General features: G+C 51.8%; 2 protein-coding genes across 7 annotated transcripts; one reads left to right on the forward strand and one right to left on the reverse strand.

The window, feature by feature from the left end:
• The first annotated feature begins 4,564 nt into the window (after positions 1-4,564).
• Positions 4,565-12,147, forward strand: MXD3 (MAX dimerization protein 3). 5 transcript variants are annotated; one of them, XM_038534654.1, is made up of 6 exons: positions 4,565-7,903; positions 8,186-8,291; positions 8,687-8,783; positions 8,912-9,184; positions 11,381-11,564; positions 11,636-12,147. In XM_038534654.1, the coding sequence occupies exons 1-6, from the start codon at positions 7,834-7,836 to the stop codon at positions 11,749-11,751; spliced, it is 846 nt and encodes a 281-aa protein (XP_038390582.1). In that variant the 5' UTR covers positions 4,565-7,833; the 3' UTR covers positions 11,752-12,147. The 5 variants fall into 5 exon arrangements, with proteins under 5 accessions (XP_038390582.1, XP_038390583.1, XP_038390585.1 ...); XM_038534656.1 differs by lacking the exon at positions 8,687-8,783 and having other exon boundaries at positions 5,433-7,903; positions 8,912-8,941; positions 9,070-9,184; XM_038534655.1 differs by lacking the exon at positions 8,687-8,783 and having other exon boundaries at positions 4,569-7,903; positions 9,031-9,184.
• A 263-nt stretch (positions 12,148-12,410) lies between these two features.
• Positions 12,411-15,961, reverse strand: PRELID1 (PRELI domain containing 1). 2 transcript variants are annotated; one of them, XM_038534659.1, is made up of 5 exons: positions 15,680-15,956; positions 14,908-15,133; positions 13,367-13,480; positions 13,164-13,242; positions 12,411-12,956 (listed from the first exon to the last, which is right to left on the reverse strand). In XM_038534659.1, exons 1-5 carry the CDS (start codon positions 15,769-15,771, stop codon positions 12,808-12,810), a joined length of 660 nt encoding a protein of 219 aa, XP_038390587.1. In that variant the 5' UTR covers positions 15,772-15,956; the 3' UTR covers positions 12,411-12,807. The 2 variants fall into 2 exon arrangements, with proteins under 2 accessions (XP_038390587.1, XP_038390588.1); XM_038534660.1 differs by lacking the exon at positions 13,367-13,480 and having other exon boundaries at positions 15,680-15,961.
• Between the last annotated feature and the right edge of the window lie 7 nt (positions 15,962-15,968).

Raw genomic sequence — 15,968 nt, forward strand, 5'->3', positions numbered from 1 at the left:
GTAGCAGGTGCTGATGTAGAAGCTGCAAGTTCTCCAGTAGCTAAGATAATTCATGAGGTTGGTTATAGTAAACAACAGAATTTCAGTGTGGGCCAGACAGACTTATACTGAACAGTGATGCTGTCTAGGGCTTTCATAGCTAGAGGAGCAGTCCCTGTCTGGCCCCCTGCAGGGGACAGGCTGACTCTCTCATTAGGGGATAGTTCGGCTGGTGACTTTCAGCATGAGTCCGTGCTCATTTACCGTTACCCAAATCCTAAGGGCCTTTAAGAAGTCTGCTAAATCTACTCCGCCTGTATGTGTAACGGAAGGCATGGTGATCCCGCCTTGCGCCAGTATTGACTGGACATGCTGAATGGGAAGCCCTGAGATTACAGGGGCCCATTCAGGGTTTTCGCTGAAGGACACAGCCCCATATGCAGCCTACGAGCGCCACCTAGTGGCAATTGCTGGGATTTGCGACAGTAAATTCCCATTTGAGAGAGATTACTGAACTGCGATTTTCCCTATGATAAAAGGGCATAAAATAACCTTGAAAACTGAACCCACAATGCCTTGGGTGATATTGGGGGAAATTCTTTAATGAGGAGGGTAATGCCCAGAAGTATTTCATCATAAAACGGAAATGGTTTCTACCGGAACAGGTTACCAGGAGAATGAGAGGAAGTACTCCTGAGTAGGAGCCTCTTTTCCCTAAAGACAGCTCTGGAACCACCTGAGTAGCTATTGGATCCTATGGCCACTGAGCCCTCAGGCAACGCCCCATGAAAAGCTCTCCATCGACCAGCAGAGTTGTTGGTTTATGGAGGGGGAGTTCCATGGTAAATGGACAGTTTTCTGTTTGGAAGTCCACTACTCTGATGAAGATCAAAACAAATCAATTCAGTGGGCTGAATTGTATGCTATTTTTCCAGCAATGATGGAAGAACTGGACAATGGTACAAGCCCCTAGGTTTGGGTTTTTCTGACAGGCAGTGGCCACATGTATCTGGCAAATCAGACTGACGCCTGTAAACCTGGAGGGCAAGGGGTACAAACGGGCCCTGACAGGAACAGACAGTACTCCGGGCTGAGGATAGCCAGTCCCATGGTAGGTAAAAATGCTCAGGGCACAATAAAAGGACTGGAACTGAAGATACTAGAACTGTATGGATTGTCAGATCACATATCTTCAGACCAAGGAACACATTTTATAGCACATAATGTTCAACAGTGGACAGAGGGATATAATTTTCAAAGGAATGGTTTAATGGAGAATTGGAACAGGCAGTTGAAACATTTTTTTAAAGTCTAAAATGGGGGAATAAAGGCATGAAGGCCTGGCTTACATGTTTGTGAGTGTGTGCTCACTCACCATGAGGCCCAGAGCAGGTACCCGCTAGACAGATTCCTCTACTTTTTCAGGGGGAGGGTAGATTTGGAGAAGAGATGATGGGAAGGATGCTGATATCACTACACTTTCTTTTTTCCCCCACATCACCTCAACTTCCTCTGTCCTACCTGTTGTAATGGTCCCAGGACCAGGTTCCAGAAGCAGGGGCGATCCCTAAGTAAGAAACTGTACTTTTCAGCCTTTATGTCAAGATTCCTAAGGGTCTGATGGGGTAGGTTGTGCCTTTGTCCCACCTGGCACAGTTGGGGCTACGACTAAATGTAGCTATATTGCAAAGCAGTCTGACAGCTCCCCTTAGTTCTGCGCCCAGGGAATCCTCCCCTGTCCCTGCCCTGTCCCAGTGGAAGAGGCCTGAGGGGAGCATATGCTAAACAGTATTTCTCTTGGCAACCTGGACTGGCAACAGTGGCCAAACCTAACACCCCTTCCAAAAGTAGAAAAGTTTGGGTGTAACAGGAGAGGAGAGATGGGAGCTAAGGGTAAAGAAATGAATGAGTGGCCTATGCAATGAAAGCATGACAGTGTGGCTTTGGTGCCTGAAAGGGTGGAGACTCATGTTGCTGTGAGACCACTCTTGCTTTTGGAACCTAAAAAAAAACTGAATGGGAGTCTGCAAACCTAAATGGCATCACTCTGAGGGACATTTCAGTCACACTGTGTGATGATGGACTGGACAAATTGTTAATGACTGAATGGAACTCTACTAATGTGCCAGAGCCTTTGAGGACACATATCCTAGCACACTGCGTGATAGGGTGTAGCAGTGGCCCTGTTACAATACTGATATTCATAGTAATGGTCAAATGTATTGGGAAATCGAGTTGCCCCCCACCCCCCTCCTCCCGCACTCAGGGAGTGCCTGGGTGACTCAGATTAAGTGTGAAACTCTTGGTTTAAGCTCAGGTCATGATCTCAGGCTCCTGAGATCGAGCCTTGTGTTGGGCTCCATGCTTGGTGCAGAATCCGCTTGTCCCTCTCTGCTCCTCCTCCTGCTCTCTTTCTCTCATTCATAAATAACAAAAATCTTAAAAAAAAAAAAAAAAAAAAAAAAAAAACCAGGAAGTAACACAGATGGAGAAAGCTTGAGAAAGCATTGGGTTTACCTCACCGTCAGCTAATTTCCTTTTTTTTTTATTTTTTATAAATTAATTAATTTGAGAGAGAGCACAAGTGAGCACACACATGGTGGGGAAGCCAGGCACAGGGAGAGGAAGAGAAACAATCTAGCAAACTCCCTGCTGAACAAGGAGTCCCAGCGTGGGACTCATCCCACAACCTTGAGATCATGACCTGAGCCGAAATCAAGAGTCTAACGCTTAACTGACTCAGCCATCCAGGTGCCCCAATGTAAGCTGAATAGCTCTGCTCCACTTTATCATAAGATACAAAGGGGGAAATGAAAAATTAGGAAAAAATATGAATATGTACTAGCTTTTTTTTTTTTTTTTTAATTTTTATTTATTTATGATAGTCACAGAGAGAGAGAGAGAGAGGCAGAGACACAGGCAGAGGGAGAAGCAGGCTCCATGCACCGGGAGCCCGACGTGGGATTCGATCCTGGGTCTCCAGGATCGCGCCCTGGGCCAAAGGCAGGCGCCAAACCGCTGCGCCACCCAGGGATCCCTGTACTAGCTTTATAAGCTTTATATTAGTTGTTTCTTTAAATCTATCCCTACTTCCACATTGGCCCCTCCAAATGTTTGGGAATATGATTATTTTGCTGTAAGAGTCTTGGCCAAAGGTAGTGGTGGTGGCATTTAACTTCGCTGCAAAAGAAGTTTCTGTCTTCTGCCCTCAGCTCTTGGAAGATGAGCTTTGTTTGCCCAGAGGCCTTGGGCTAGCCAGCAAATAATGTGATTTAAGGTGGGGCTTTAGGTCCCATGGTATCAGTCCAGTGGAGACTTGACATCAACCACATGAGTGCTCAATCATGCCCATGTAATAGAGCCCCAAAAATGGAGTACTGAGTCTTGGAAAAGCCTCCCTAGTACACAGTACTCTGTGCATTGTCACACATTGATACTGGGAAAGTCACACGACCTAAATGGATGGGGAGAGAGTGACAGGCCTGCATCTCCTAGTTCCCAGACTCATAAGCTCCTTTCCTTGGCCAATCTTAATCTGTATCCTTTCCCTGTAATAAACTATAATACTACACACTATGTATGCAGGGAGTATTGTAGCTGTGAGTGGATTTTGTGAGTCCTAGCAAATCATACCCAGCAGTTGTTTTAGGAATTCCCTTGCGGTTGGTATAAGAGGTGACTGTGTTCACTTTACTGTACAGTTGGCTAAATTCCTTAGAAAACTTTACTCAAGAGGAATCCAAATCATAAGCCCTTTGCTCTAACTGCTAGATAGGTAAGGACTTGCTTGGTCTCTTAGGAAAATGAATGAAACAAACACACACACACACACACACACACGCACACATACTTTGATATAGTTATATTCTTTTTGCTCTTAGGGTCTACAATCAAAAATTATAAAGCACATTTTCTTTCTTTCATGTCTTACAATCAGGAGAACAGATAGTCAGTAGATGTTCCAGGAGCGTCTGGGTGGCTCAGTCACTTAAGCACCTGGCTCTTGGTTTTGGCTCAGGTCATGATCTCATGGGTTGTAGGATAGAGCCCCACATCAGGCTTTCCGCTCAGTGAGGAGTCTGCTTAAGATTATCTCTCTCCTGCCCCTTTTGCCCTTCCCCTTGCTGGCACTCTCCCTCTCTCAAATAAATATTTTTTAAAAAAATAGAATTTCCACAGAAAAGCCTCAAGTTACTGGAATTAGCAGATATGGACATAAACTGTTATAAATATATAACAAGTAACGGGGAAAGAATAATAACTGGAAGAGGGAAGGGATATAATGAGTATTTTTCAAAAATTATTGTCTATCCGGAACCTTAGAATGTGACCTAATTTGGAAATAGAGTCTTTACAGATGTAATTACCTGTTATAATTACCTGTTACAGATGTAACTTACCTGTTAAAATGACGTCCTAATATTGGGCCCTAATTCAGTGACTGGTGTCCTTATAAGAAAGGGGAATTTGGGCGTGCCTGTGTGGCTCAGTAGTTGAGTGTCTGCCTTTGGCTTGGGTTGTAATCCCAGGATCCTGGGATCGAGTCCTGCATTGGGCTTCTCCTAGGATAGCCTGCTTCTCCCTCTGCCTATGTCTCTGTTCTCTCTGTGTGTCTCTCATGAATGAATAAATAAATAAAATCTTACAAAAGAAAAATAAAGGGAAATTTGGACCCAGAGAGACACAGGGGGAAAGGGCTTGTGAATATAGAAGTAGAGATTTAAGTGATACATCTACAAGCTGAGGAATACCAAGGATTGCTGGCAGCCACCAGAAGTGCAGAGAGAGGCCTGGAACAGATTGTCCCACCAAACTGCCAGGCGGAAGTAACCCTGCTAAGCCCTGATTTTGGACTCTTGCCCTCCAGAGCTGTTAGAGACTACATTTCTGTTGTTTTAAGCCATTCATTTTATAGTACTTTGTTATGGCCCTAGGAAAACAATACATGAGGTAATGAGATATTCTGGGATATGGATAGAAAACTTTAAAAAGGACCAAATGGAAATTCTAGATTTGAAAAATAAGATGGCTAAAATAAAAACCACACTGGATGGGCTAAACACCAAATTGGACTTCACAGAAGAAAGAATAAGTGAATCTGAAGACAAATAGGCCTTATCCACACTGAAGCAGACAGATTGAAAAAAAAAAAAACCTGAAAACATTAACAACATCACTTTGCATTGATATATTCTGACTGAGGATATATGACATTGGGATCAGAGTAAGAGGAGAAAGAAAAAGGGCAGGAAAAAATATTTGAAGAAATAAAGACTGAAAAACTTTCCAGAAGCTCACAACATTCTAAGTAAGACAAATACCGAGAAATCACAGCCAGGCATATCATAGGCAACAGCTGGAAACCAAAGATAAAAAGGAAACTTACAAGTGGAGGAAGAAGACAAATCCTCTCCCATCCTCCACCTCCCCCCCACCCCCCCCACCCCCGTTTCTGGGAAGTGTTGCTTCCTGTCCCCCTGGCTGGTGGCTGGGACCCATCTATGTAGGAGGCTTGGAGGCCAGGTGGGCCTCAGTCTTGTACCCACTGGGGCTCTGAGGACAGAGTCCACTTCTCAGTGGGGTCACTCTGGTGCTCTTACAGCCGTGCTCTCACTTTCACAACTTCAGTCGGAGGTCACTAGCTCTTCAAGTGTGTTTTGCTCCCCTCTGCTGCTGGGAACCCTCCTCCTTCAGAACCCCTCCCACCATCTCCCTCTCCCCCACCCCCCAGGGCTGGGCCTCCTGGGTCGCCTGTGTCTGAATAGTAGGTTTGCACCTGTGCTGTGTGGGTGCTGACTTCAGTGAAATGAAATTGGGAATTCATCCACAAGCCTTGTGACGGCCTTTCTTCAGACATAGCTGACGGTGGATGGAGGCTTGGAGGACCAGTCAGCCTCTTGTGGGCCTTGTCAGCATCTCTGGCACCATCCCACACTGCGTTCTTTGCTTGCCGTATGCCAGCCACAGTGGCCTTTGGGTCTGTGTACATTCTTTTCATCCTCCGGCCTTTGCACCTGTTGTTCCTGTGTCTGCAGTTTCCCTGCAGACCTCCTGTACAGAGAGATTGATTACCCATTCATCGTCTTCCCCAAAAACATTCTCTGACCTCCCTGATTAGGACAAATGCTCCTTAGGACTTGCCTTCATGCTGTGTCTTTTCCTGTGAGTGTCTGGCACAACTGTCACTCCGTTTTGTGATAACTGTGTCCATCCTTGCCCCCCTTGCCTGTGAGCTCTGCAAAGGCAGGAACCCTTTCTGGTTTTGCCCATTTTGTATTCTCCAGTCCTGGGCACAGAGCCTGGGGTCCATTAACTGCTCTGCTAATATCTTGTGAGTGAATGGATGGATGGGTGCATAGGTGGACAGTTGTAGGCAGCAGTTTGGCTGAGCATGTCAGCAGTTCCTCTGGGAGTGACTCAGAGAAACTCAAAGGTTTTTCTCCTGAGGACTGACTGCCATGTATCATGTGTTTCCCAGGAGTATCTCTTAATACAGAATCTAGTTCCTCTTAGCCATTTCACACTCAGCACCAGTCTGGCTATAGTGCAGCACCCTGTAACAGGTGCTTTCATCTTCCTGCCTCCACCCGGGTGTGGCCACATCTGCTCCTGCTGCTCCTAGAGGTCAGTGTATCAACTCCCTTTGGGAGGCTAAAAAGTCATGTTAAAGAAGTGTTCCTGGACTCAGGCAACCAGGGGTTCTGTGGGAGGAAGAAACCTCTGTTTGGTTACACCAGCCTCAGAAGTCAATAGCTGCAACGTACTGGGCATGGATGGGCAAGAGCTCTGATATTGCGACAGTGCTGTCGTCACAGGGCTTCCTGAACATACAGGAGGGAGGTCACTTCCGAGTCACACAGCTGAGAAGCAGCGGGGGCAGGAGAGGAACCTAACTCTTTGGGCTCAAGAACTTAGGGCTCCCTTGAAAGCTAGTTCGCTTGTTTCCAGAGTGTGGCCTGGCTTGGGAAATTGGTGCCCTATTGACAGTTTCGTAGCAACAGTAGCTTCCCTGCTGATGAGGAGGAGCCAGGAGACCATTCCCCTTCGCCACAATAGGAAGCTGAGGGTGGGGGACTTAACGGGGGCAGATGGTAAGCCGGCTAGGGCACAGACCCTCGAGCATAGGAGCAGATCTGTGCCCCTTCCCCTGGCGCCTGCGCACTGCAGCTCCGTTCCCCGCCCAACCCCGCCCGGATGGCCCGGGTTTTCAAATTTGAAACCTGCTCCTTTTCCCGCCTGAACGTGTGGACCAGCAGAGGGAGAGGGCGGGGCCGCACGCGGCCAATAGTGCCCCGGAAGCTCCCCGGCCCCGCCCCGCAGGTGACGCCAGCGAGCCCCAGGAGGCAGCCGGCAAATGGGCGAGGGTGCCCGCCGGCCCCGCCCCTGCGGCGCCCACGTGCAGCAGCTAAGACCATGGGCCGCTGGAGACCCTGGGCTCCCGGAGTACCATTCTAGGTGCAGAGCCTTCGCTGTCAGCTTGGGGCTGGAAACCGAGGCCCTGAGATACCTAAGCAGGCCCTAAGCAGTCGGCGCGGGGTCGCTGGGCGAAATGGGCAAGACGCAGCCCCTTTCAGCCCGGGGGTTCACTCGTAAGGCGGGGGCCGGAATCGGCGCCCCTCGCAGTCCCGGCAGTCTGAGGAGAAGGGCGGGCTCGGAGAGGTGGTCGGCTGCTCCTCGGCCCCTTCCTAGGGGGCGGGGTCCAGAGCTGGGCGGTCCCGGGGGCGGGGTGTCCCAGGGGCGGGGCCGGCCCCTGTGTTTGTTGCACCGTGTCAGTTACATTGTAACAAAAGTGGTGCAGCCGCTTCGCTCTTCGGGCCAGCACCCTAGGCCCACCCGCCGCCACCCGTCGCCGACATGGAACCCGTGGCCAGCAATATCCAGGTGCTGCTGCAGGCGGCCGAGTTCCTAGAGCGCCGCGAGAGAGGTGAGGAAGAACTCCTGGCCAGACTCCAGGCGGCAGCCTCGCTGCCACAGGCCTGGGTCGGACTTGGCTCCCTACAAGAAGGATGCTTGCCTGGCTTTAGACAGTAGCCCCGGGGGCACCCCGCCCTCAACTTGGGGGTGGGGGAGGGGTCCACGGGCAGTCAGACTGGGAGGGGTTGGGGAAACGGCCCTGGCGCCAAAAGCCCTTCCCTGACCGGGCCTTGCTGGGGGCGCCTGCTGGAAGCAGACCCAGCCTGAAGCGGGCCGGGGCTCTCTCCGGCAGAAGCCGAGCACGGCTACGCGTCCCTGTACCCGCACCGCAGTCCAGGCCCAGTCTACCGGAGGAGGAAGCGATCGCCCCAAGCTTCTGGCGCGCTGGACAGTGGGCGGTGAGGAGGGCTGGGGACGGTGGGGAGCAGAGGGGGGATGGGTGCCATCCTTCATGGGGCTTCACCTTTGCCCACTTCCTCCTTGTTGCTTGCATCTTCTGGGCCACGTCCTCTGCTCTGGAGGCAATTCAGACCCCTCCTGCCATCTCTTCACTCCCCTCTGTTCATTCAGGGACTACTTGAGCACCCCTGATGTGTCAAACTATAAACAAGAGACTTTAGGGTCCTCCTTCCACTCACACATCTCCACTCGATTCCCCCACCACCCCCGCAGGCTTCTTCTCTTTTCTCAACCCTTTGCACATGCTATCCCTTCCAATTTTAATGCCTCTCCCTCCACTAACCCACCTAGGGTAGCATGTTTCTGGTTCAGGTCAACTGTCACCTCTGTCTAGGAAGCCCTTCCTTTGGACCCCACAACCACCAGAGCAGGCCTCCCAGCATTTGGCCCCAGCATGTCTCTGCCTCTGCCTGCGGACCCCAGTGCTCAAGGCAAGGCTGACAAAGTCACACTAGGCTGGTTTGGGACCACGTCTATAGTGGATCTTAAGCCCCTGGGACTTTTGAGGGTGTAGGTAGTAGCTGACGTACCCTTACCCCATCCTCCCTGGCATTGGCAGGTCTGTGCACAACGAGCTGGAGAAACGCAGGTGAGTCGTAGCTTTGCCCTGACAGCACTGGGCCCAGGAACCAACCCTCTATGGCCTTTCCTCCCCCTGCTGTCCCTCTGGCCTGCCAGGCTGGGCTGGCACTGCCCTCCAGATCCCTCCTCCCACAGGAGGGCCCAGCTGAAGCGGTGCCTGGAGCAGCTAAAACAACAGATGCCGTTGGGGGCTGACTGTGCCCGCTCTACCACACTGAGCCTTCTGCGCTGGGCCAGGGTGCATATCCAGGTAAGGAGCTTACCCCCTGCCCTGGGACCAACCTGCCAGACCTTGTGGGAGAGACCATAGAGAAGGGCTGAGTGTGGAACTGGGCAGAGAGGCCTGAGGTCAGAGCCCAACTGTGTGACGCGGTACAGTTCTCTGTGCTTTTTCTCATATGTGTTAAGTAGGAAGAAAAGCAGAAAATAACTCAAGAGGATTGCTCTGAGGATTAAGTGAGTTTGTCCAATAAACGGTCATGGTTATTACAACTATTATCACTTCAGTCCTGAGGCAGGTTACTCAGCCTCTCTGGACTTGATTTCCCCCTCCGTACAGAGGGGCATGGCTGTTGGAAATACTCTGATGTGTCATGTGCCAGGGTCCCTAGGACAGCAGAGGTTTTTACTTTCCCTCTCCCACCCTTCCAAGGCCTCCTGTTCTGAGCCATCTATTCTGATGCCATTTTGGGAGGCAGTTCCAGGCAAGCAGAGGGACACAGGAAGCCAGTCCCCCCTCTTCCAGCACCCTCCTGCTGCCTGGGCTAAGCTCAGCGCTCCCTGGTGGGCAGGAGTGGGTGTGTGGACTCAAGCCCTGGCAGCTCCAGGTGGTACAGAAGTGGCCTGGGAAACCATAGAGGCCTTTTCCTGCCCTCCTGGCCCTTTTCACAGAGGAAGATTTGGGGGCACAGCCAGGCCAAGAACCGAGCAGTACAGCTAACGAGAGACAGAGTCATAATCCTGGCCCAAGTCCCCCTGACTTAAAGTTTCCTTCAAGTGTTTATTGAGCACCTGTTCTAGGCACCAGGGGCTGTGGTAGACACAGATCCAGGTGCTATGCAGCAAATAAATCATGGTTCAGAGACTGTCAGCACTGCCCCATAGTGCCCATGTCTCCTTATTGTGCTGAAGAATGCCCTGGCCTGGTAGCAGGCCCATTTCTCACACGAAGCTTGCCTGGTCAGGTTCTTGGGACGTGTACCCCTCAGGTGCTGGCTGGCCCGCGGGGCAGGACCTGGCGATTGCTCCTTCCTTGAAGCCCTATCACCCCTCTTCTGGACTCCCTGGCCTCCTGTTTTGCCTCCTTGGGGCTCTCCTCCACCTTGCCCTAGAATGTTCTTTGCGGACATAGATCTGTCCAGGTCTGTCTCCTTCCCATGGCTCCTGACAGGACAGTCTCCACTCCTTACTTCCTGTGAAACTATAGGCCCTTTACAACTCAGGTCTTGCCACTGGTCTGCTCTTGGTCTCCTATCTCCCCATGCGCCACCAGAAAAGCTGACTTCCCCATGATCTTCCCAGTTTCCTTCTGCTTGTTTTTTTTTTTTTTTTAATTTAAATTCAGTTTGCCAACAGAATATAACACCCAGTGCTCATCCCATCATGTGCCCTCCTTAGTGCTCTTTACCCAGTCACCCTGTCCCCCTACCCTCTTCCCCTTCTGCAACCCTCTTTCCCAGCGTTAGGAGTGGATGCTGCTTCTTGCTTCACCTTTGCCTAGACAGCTTACTCATCCTTCTATACCCAGTAGGAATGTTCCCTTGCCCAGTTCTCTCCTTGTTGACTGAATGCAGGCTTCTGCCCACCAAGGGCTCTGGTGGGAGAACCCTTGGTCCTCCAGTCCCTGGACCCCAGCTTGAAAGGGATTAATATTGAAGCTATAGGGATCCTGGGGGGGTCCTGACAAGGAGTTACAAACTGGTAGCCTTTGTTTGTTCTATAGTTTTCTAAAAATTTTAATTAGTTGGCAGCACTTAAAAGGCCATTTGACATGAAAAAGCCTGACTTTCCAGCCTCTCTTACAGAAATTGGGAAATCTGGCAGCACCAGACCTGTTTGCATATGGCTATAACTGGCTAGAACACAGTGGTAGCCACCTTCTTGAGCTGTAGTGCCCACTCGCCATTGAGCCAGTCCTCCCCAGTCTCTGCTGCTTGCAGCCAGACTCCTGTTGCTTGACTAGGCCCTGAGGGCCTTTGAGATTGTGCTTTCCCCAACTCCTCAACATGGGAAGCTCACAGGCTATTTACATAGGACCAACCAGAGCAAAGGAGAGCTGGCTCCCTGGAGGATGTGAGAGTAACCCTCTGGGGCCCAGATCTAATAAGCCCCCACTGTGTGGAGCAGGCAGTCACCAAGTGGCCATAGCCCATTGTTGAGTGGTGTGGGGGTGAGGCCTGCACCCTCGGCAGCTGACCCCAGGCCCTTGTTCCCTTGGGACCTGCAGAAGCTGGAGGAGCAGGAGCAGCAGGCGCGGCGGCTCAAGGAGAAGCTGCGTAGCAAGCAGCAGAGCCTGCAGCGGCAGCTGGAGTGGCTCCGGGGGCTGGCAGGGCCGGGTGAGAGGGAGCGGCCGCGGGCAGACAGCCTGGACTCTTCAGGCCTCTCCTCCGAGCGCTCAGACTCAGACCAAGGTGAGTGCCCGAAGCCAAGGGGTGGCGTGGGCTGAGTGGGCCAGGTCTCCTGATGGACCCTCCCTGTGCAGAGGAGGTGGAGGTGGACGTGGAGAGCCTGGTGTTCGGGGGCGAGGCTGAGCTGCTGCGCGGCTTCAGTGCGGGCCAGGAGCACAGCTACTCACACAGCAGCAGCACCTGGCTATGACCTTCACCGCTCCGGAGCGGGCCTCTACCCGCAGACTGTCCTCTGCTCTGCCAGGCAGGAGCCCTCCCCAAGCCTCCAGGGCTGCTCGGAGTCACCTCCTGTTGGAATGAACTAAAAGGACCTTTAGGTGGGAATAGGTGCCTGCCCCCCCACCCTGCCGCTGGCTGTCGGCAGTCCCTCCCGGTGGGGGGGTGCCTGGGCTTCCCCTGAGCCCTGCAGGGCAGGCAGCTTGGTCTGGGCCATCCTTCCAGGCCCTCTTTGTAGCACTTAGCTCCACTATCCCCAAGTGGGGCGGGGTGGGAAGCTTCTTAAGCCCTCACATTCCTTCCTAGAGAAGGCATCCTGGCCTTTGTCCCAGATACTATACAGTATTTTCATTAAAAGCCTCTTTACTAACTTCCTGTCCATGGTCTTGCCTGATAAAAATGGGGAACTCCCAGCCACAAACTGGAAAAGAGGAAATGAGATCAGTAGCCATCACCAACACTGCACTGTACCAGGCAGTGGCCCTTTAATCCCTACAGCTGGGAGCTGGCTGTCTGGCCCCATTTCACGCGAGGCACTGAGGCTGAGTAAGCTAATAACTTGCCTGAGGCCCAAAGCCAGGACAGTGTGGAGTCAAGATTCTAGCTAAAGCTTTCTGACTCCAGAGCTAGGGCTGATTGAATCCAAAAAATATTTATTGAGTGCCTGTTATGTGCTAGATAATGTTCCAGGTACTTGGGACATAGCAGAGAACATGACCAAGGGCCCTGCCCTCACGGAGCTTACAGACTAGCATTTGTCATCCCCACACCTGCATGTAGTCTGTGACCCTGAGCAGGCCAACACTCTGTGCCTGCTTTTGGCTGCTCAACGTGGGAACAGGCAGGCCCGGCTCAGAGGACAATGTGCCTGCTACACCATGAAGGCCAAACAAGACACCCGCCCCCAACCCACCACCCAGACAGTAGAAAGGGCTGGAAGTGGACTTTTAATAATAAAGTACAAGGGGAAAAAGGCAGAGAGAATTGGGCCGGGTGGTCAGGTGTCCTACCGCACCAGGGCCTGGGCTAGCTACACAAAGTGCTGCTGCTGCTGCTGCTGCTTGGTGGCGGCCTTGCTGGCAAGGTCCTTGGCCTTCTCTGTAGCTGCCAGTGCCGTCTCCTTTGCCTTCTCCTTGGCTTCCTTGGCTGTCTCAACAAGGGTTTTGGAAGGGGCCTCACCTGCAGCAAAGGGCAGGGGCCAGCTTCAGAAGACACCAGAGACCTACCTCAACAACCCCTCCACGACATCCATTCACCCTCTTTGGGCCAGGGTACAGATGAGGGGTCCCAGGCTTAGAGTGGGATGGTAAAACAGCCACAGATTCCACGTCAGTCATGGCTGCTAGGACCAGACCCCAGCCTCTCTTTGTGCCCAGAGCCCCTCACCTTGCAGCTTGGCCAAGATGTATTCAAAGCCCTTCATTGTCTTGGTCACGTTGCTTTTGAACCGGGCAAGACCAAATTCCTACCAAAAAAAAAAGGGGATGGTGGTGGGATGGGTTCTGAGCTTTCCACTGATCCCTAGAGTCCAGCCTTCATGCCAAGTGCCCAGGCCCCCAAAGCTCTGGCACCCTCACAATGCTGCTCACCTGGACAGCTCTGGAGACACCAAATAAGCTAGAGGAGACCCAGGCTTCCCGGCGGATTTCGGTCCAGCCACTGTTATCAGAGTTCACACAGTAAACACATCGTTCCTCCACCACCTGTGCAGGGAGTCAGGCCAACCACAATCGTGTGGGAGTCTTTCACTTTACCAACTTGCACATAAATTTGATTCCCTGCCTCTTTGTCACAGGGTGAGGCAAGAAAACGAAAATCCACTTCTTTCCCTTACTGTATTCCCAACCTGCATTTCAGGAAGAGAGCAATAACATAAAGGCCATTCTGCTCTCTAAAACCTCTCTTCTGACCCTTTAAATTAAAAGGCATATAAACCTGAAATCAGTAGAATATGTGCCGGTTCCCTCCTGACCTTGGATTTTGTTTGGTAGATTTATGTGCAGTGCCTTTAGCCTGCCTTCTGCTCACTGCAGCTCTTGAGCTCCCCAGCGGTAGAAACAGAAATGGAAGCCTGGCAAACGTCACAGCTTTCGTGATGTCATAAGTGAACCAGTACTTCCAAGAGGAGCACTTAAAAGATCTGGCTCACAGCAAGGCCACTATCTTCATAATTTATAAAAACACAGATTATGCCCTCAGGGCAGTCAGCTGTAAAGCCTTCAGAAAATTCTGGGGCAGAACATCAAGGTGCCAGCTCACTCCATGACCTTGTGTGACACTTCCCCTCTCTCAACCTCACTTCCCTCTTTGCACAATAGAGAGCAATACCTACCTCCCAGAGTCACTGTGAAGATTAGCTGAGAGAGTGAGAGTTCCCTGAAAGCTTTTAGAATATATTCATATGTGAGAAGATACTGTAGGATGTTCCTTTAAACATGGGTTCTCACGTTTTGAAATCAAAAGGTATATGAGGGGATCCCTGGGTGGCTCAGTGGTTTGGCTCCTGCCTTCGGCCCAGGCGTGATCCTGGAGACCTGGGATCGAGTCCCGCATCGGGGTCCCTGCATCCTCCCTCTGCCTGTGTCTCTGCCTGTGTGTGTGTGTGTGTGTGTGTGTGTGTGTGTGTCTCATGAATAAATAAAATCTTAAAAAAAAAAAAAAAAAAGAAGGTATATGAACCTCTCCCAAAATCTCAGGCAAAACCCCATTACATAAGACAGACAAAAGGTGGAACTCCTCTAATCCTCAGGAGGCAAGGGGCCCAGATTCTCTCCCCTCTGAGGCACAACCAAAGAAACTGCTTATGGCTTAATGGAGTCCTGTTTGAAAATCAGTGCCTCCCTTCCTTGGCATCACTTCTGTAGGCCCAAACTCTATGTGTGCCAGGTACAGTGAAGGTGCTCTGTATTTAGTGCCTGGAACAACTCTAAAACAAGTACCCCTCACCACAGTATAAAAGAGGTGAAAGGTCCAGAGACTCTGGCTGAAAAAAATCGTCTAGAGTTTACACTCTACAGCTGTCACTCCCCAGTAACCCAAATTTGCCTCAGACAACAAAAATTCTTTCATGACTCCCTAGTGACATATACCTGAAGCTACTTTTGGGGGACCAAGGGGAGGGCACTCTCACCATCAGCCGGGCGTGGTTGATGTTCCAGGTGAAGGTGGTCATGGTCTGGTTCTGTGGGTCCACAATAGAATCCTCCAGGATGTACACCGAGTGAGCAACATTGGCAGGAAAGAGTCGCTCCGCCCAGCGAGGCATCCTGTTGGTCTTGGTCAGGAGACGCCGGGACAGGAGTTTCTGGTCAGGGGTCACCTCCCGGTGCACTATGTCTTCCGTCAAGACATGTTTGCTGCAAGTATCAGAATGAAGCATGCATGCTGAAAGACCACCTGTTGGGGTTCCCAGCCGGGGCCTCCCACCCCAGAACGGCCATGCCTTCCTCAAACTTGCATTGTTAAGTGGTATGGCCCAGAACTCAACTAGAGTCCGTTGCGCCTATCCGAGGGCAAATTCCAACTCCCGCCCTCTTGCTGACCCGACCTCATGATTTATTACACCAGTGGAGAACGCCACAGGCAGAAGCAGGCCAGCGCCAGGACTTCCAACCTCAGGATCCCTCCCAACTGCTGTGCCGCCGCCTCTTCCTGTCTCACCACTGCGAAATGAGAGAACCTTGGACTACAGCCTCAGGTGCACCACCGCTCAGGCCCAGCCTCTTCCCACTATCTTGCAGGCCTGGCCTGGCCGCTTCTCGAATAGGGTCTTCTTACCCTAAAGAAGATGGCCATGGTTCCGACGATCCCCTCTCTCCGACTCGATGTCGAGTCTCTCCTGGCCCTACACTTCCATCTCCAGACAGCGAGGGGGGAGGACTGCTCTTTTCAGGGCTACGTACCTATAGGGATTCGGGTACCGCTGCCAGAAGGCAGCGAACACTTGGTCCCAGGAACTCCGGAGCACGCTCTGGCCCAGGAAATACTTCACCATCGTCCCGGCCGGGGCGGGTTCAGCACCCGCGCAGCATCAGGGGTGCGAAGCCCGGGGGGGGCACGCAGAGGCCGGGCCGGGACTCGGCGCACACCCGCCAGACTCGCAGCTCAGTAACCACCACGCCGCGCCCAAGGAGCCGCCGCCGCCATGAGGAGCTGTCGGGCCGCGCGCAACTTCCGGCGCAGCCGAGCAGT

The sequence above is a fragment of the Canis lupus genome, chromosome 4 (assembly GCF_011100685.1).
Source record: "Canis lupus familiaris isolate Mischka breed German Shepherd chromosome 4, alternate assembly UU_Cfam_GSD_1.0, whole genome shotgun sequence".
NCBI classification, from domain to species: Eukaryota; Metazoa; Chordata; class Mammalia; order Carnivora; family Canidae; genus Canis; species Canis lupus.

Coding starts and splice junctions, on each gene's coding strand:
- MXD3 (XM_038534654.1), top strand. CDS start 7,834: ATGGAACCCGTGGCCAGCAATATCCAGGTGCTGCTGCAGGCGGCCGAG. Junction 7,904..8,185: donor CCTAGAGCGCCGCGAGAGAG/GTGAGGAAGAAC, acceptor TCTCTCCGGCAG/AAGCCGAGCACGGCTACGCG. Junction 8,292..8,686: donor GGCGCGCTGGACAGTGGGCG/GTGAGGAGGGCT, acceptor ACCTCTGTCTAG/GAAGCCCTTCCTTTGGACCC.
- PRELID1 (XM_038534659.1), bottom strand. CDS start 15,771: ATGGTGAAGTATTTCCTGGGCCAGAGCGTGCTCCGGAGTTCCTGGGAC. Junction 15,134..15,679: donor CGGTACCCGAATCCCTATAG/GTACGTAGCCCT, acceptor TGATACTTGCAG/CAAACATGTCTTGACGGAAG. Junction 13,243..13,366: donor GTGTCTCCAGAGCTGTCCAG/GTGAGCAGCATT, acceptor TTTTTTTGGTAG/GAATTTGGTCTTGCCCGGTT.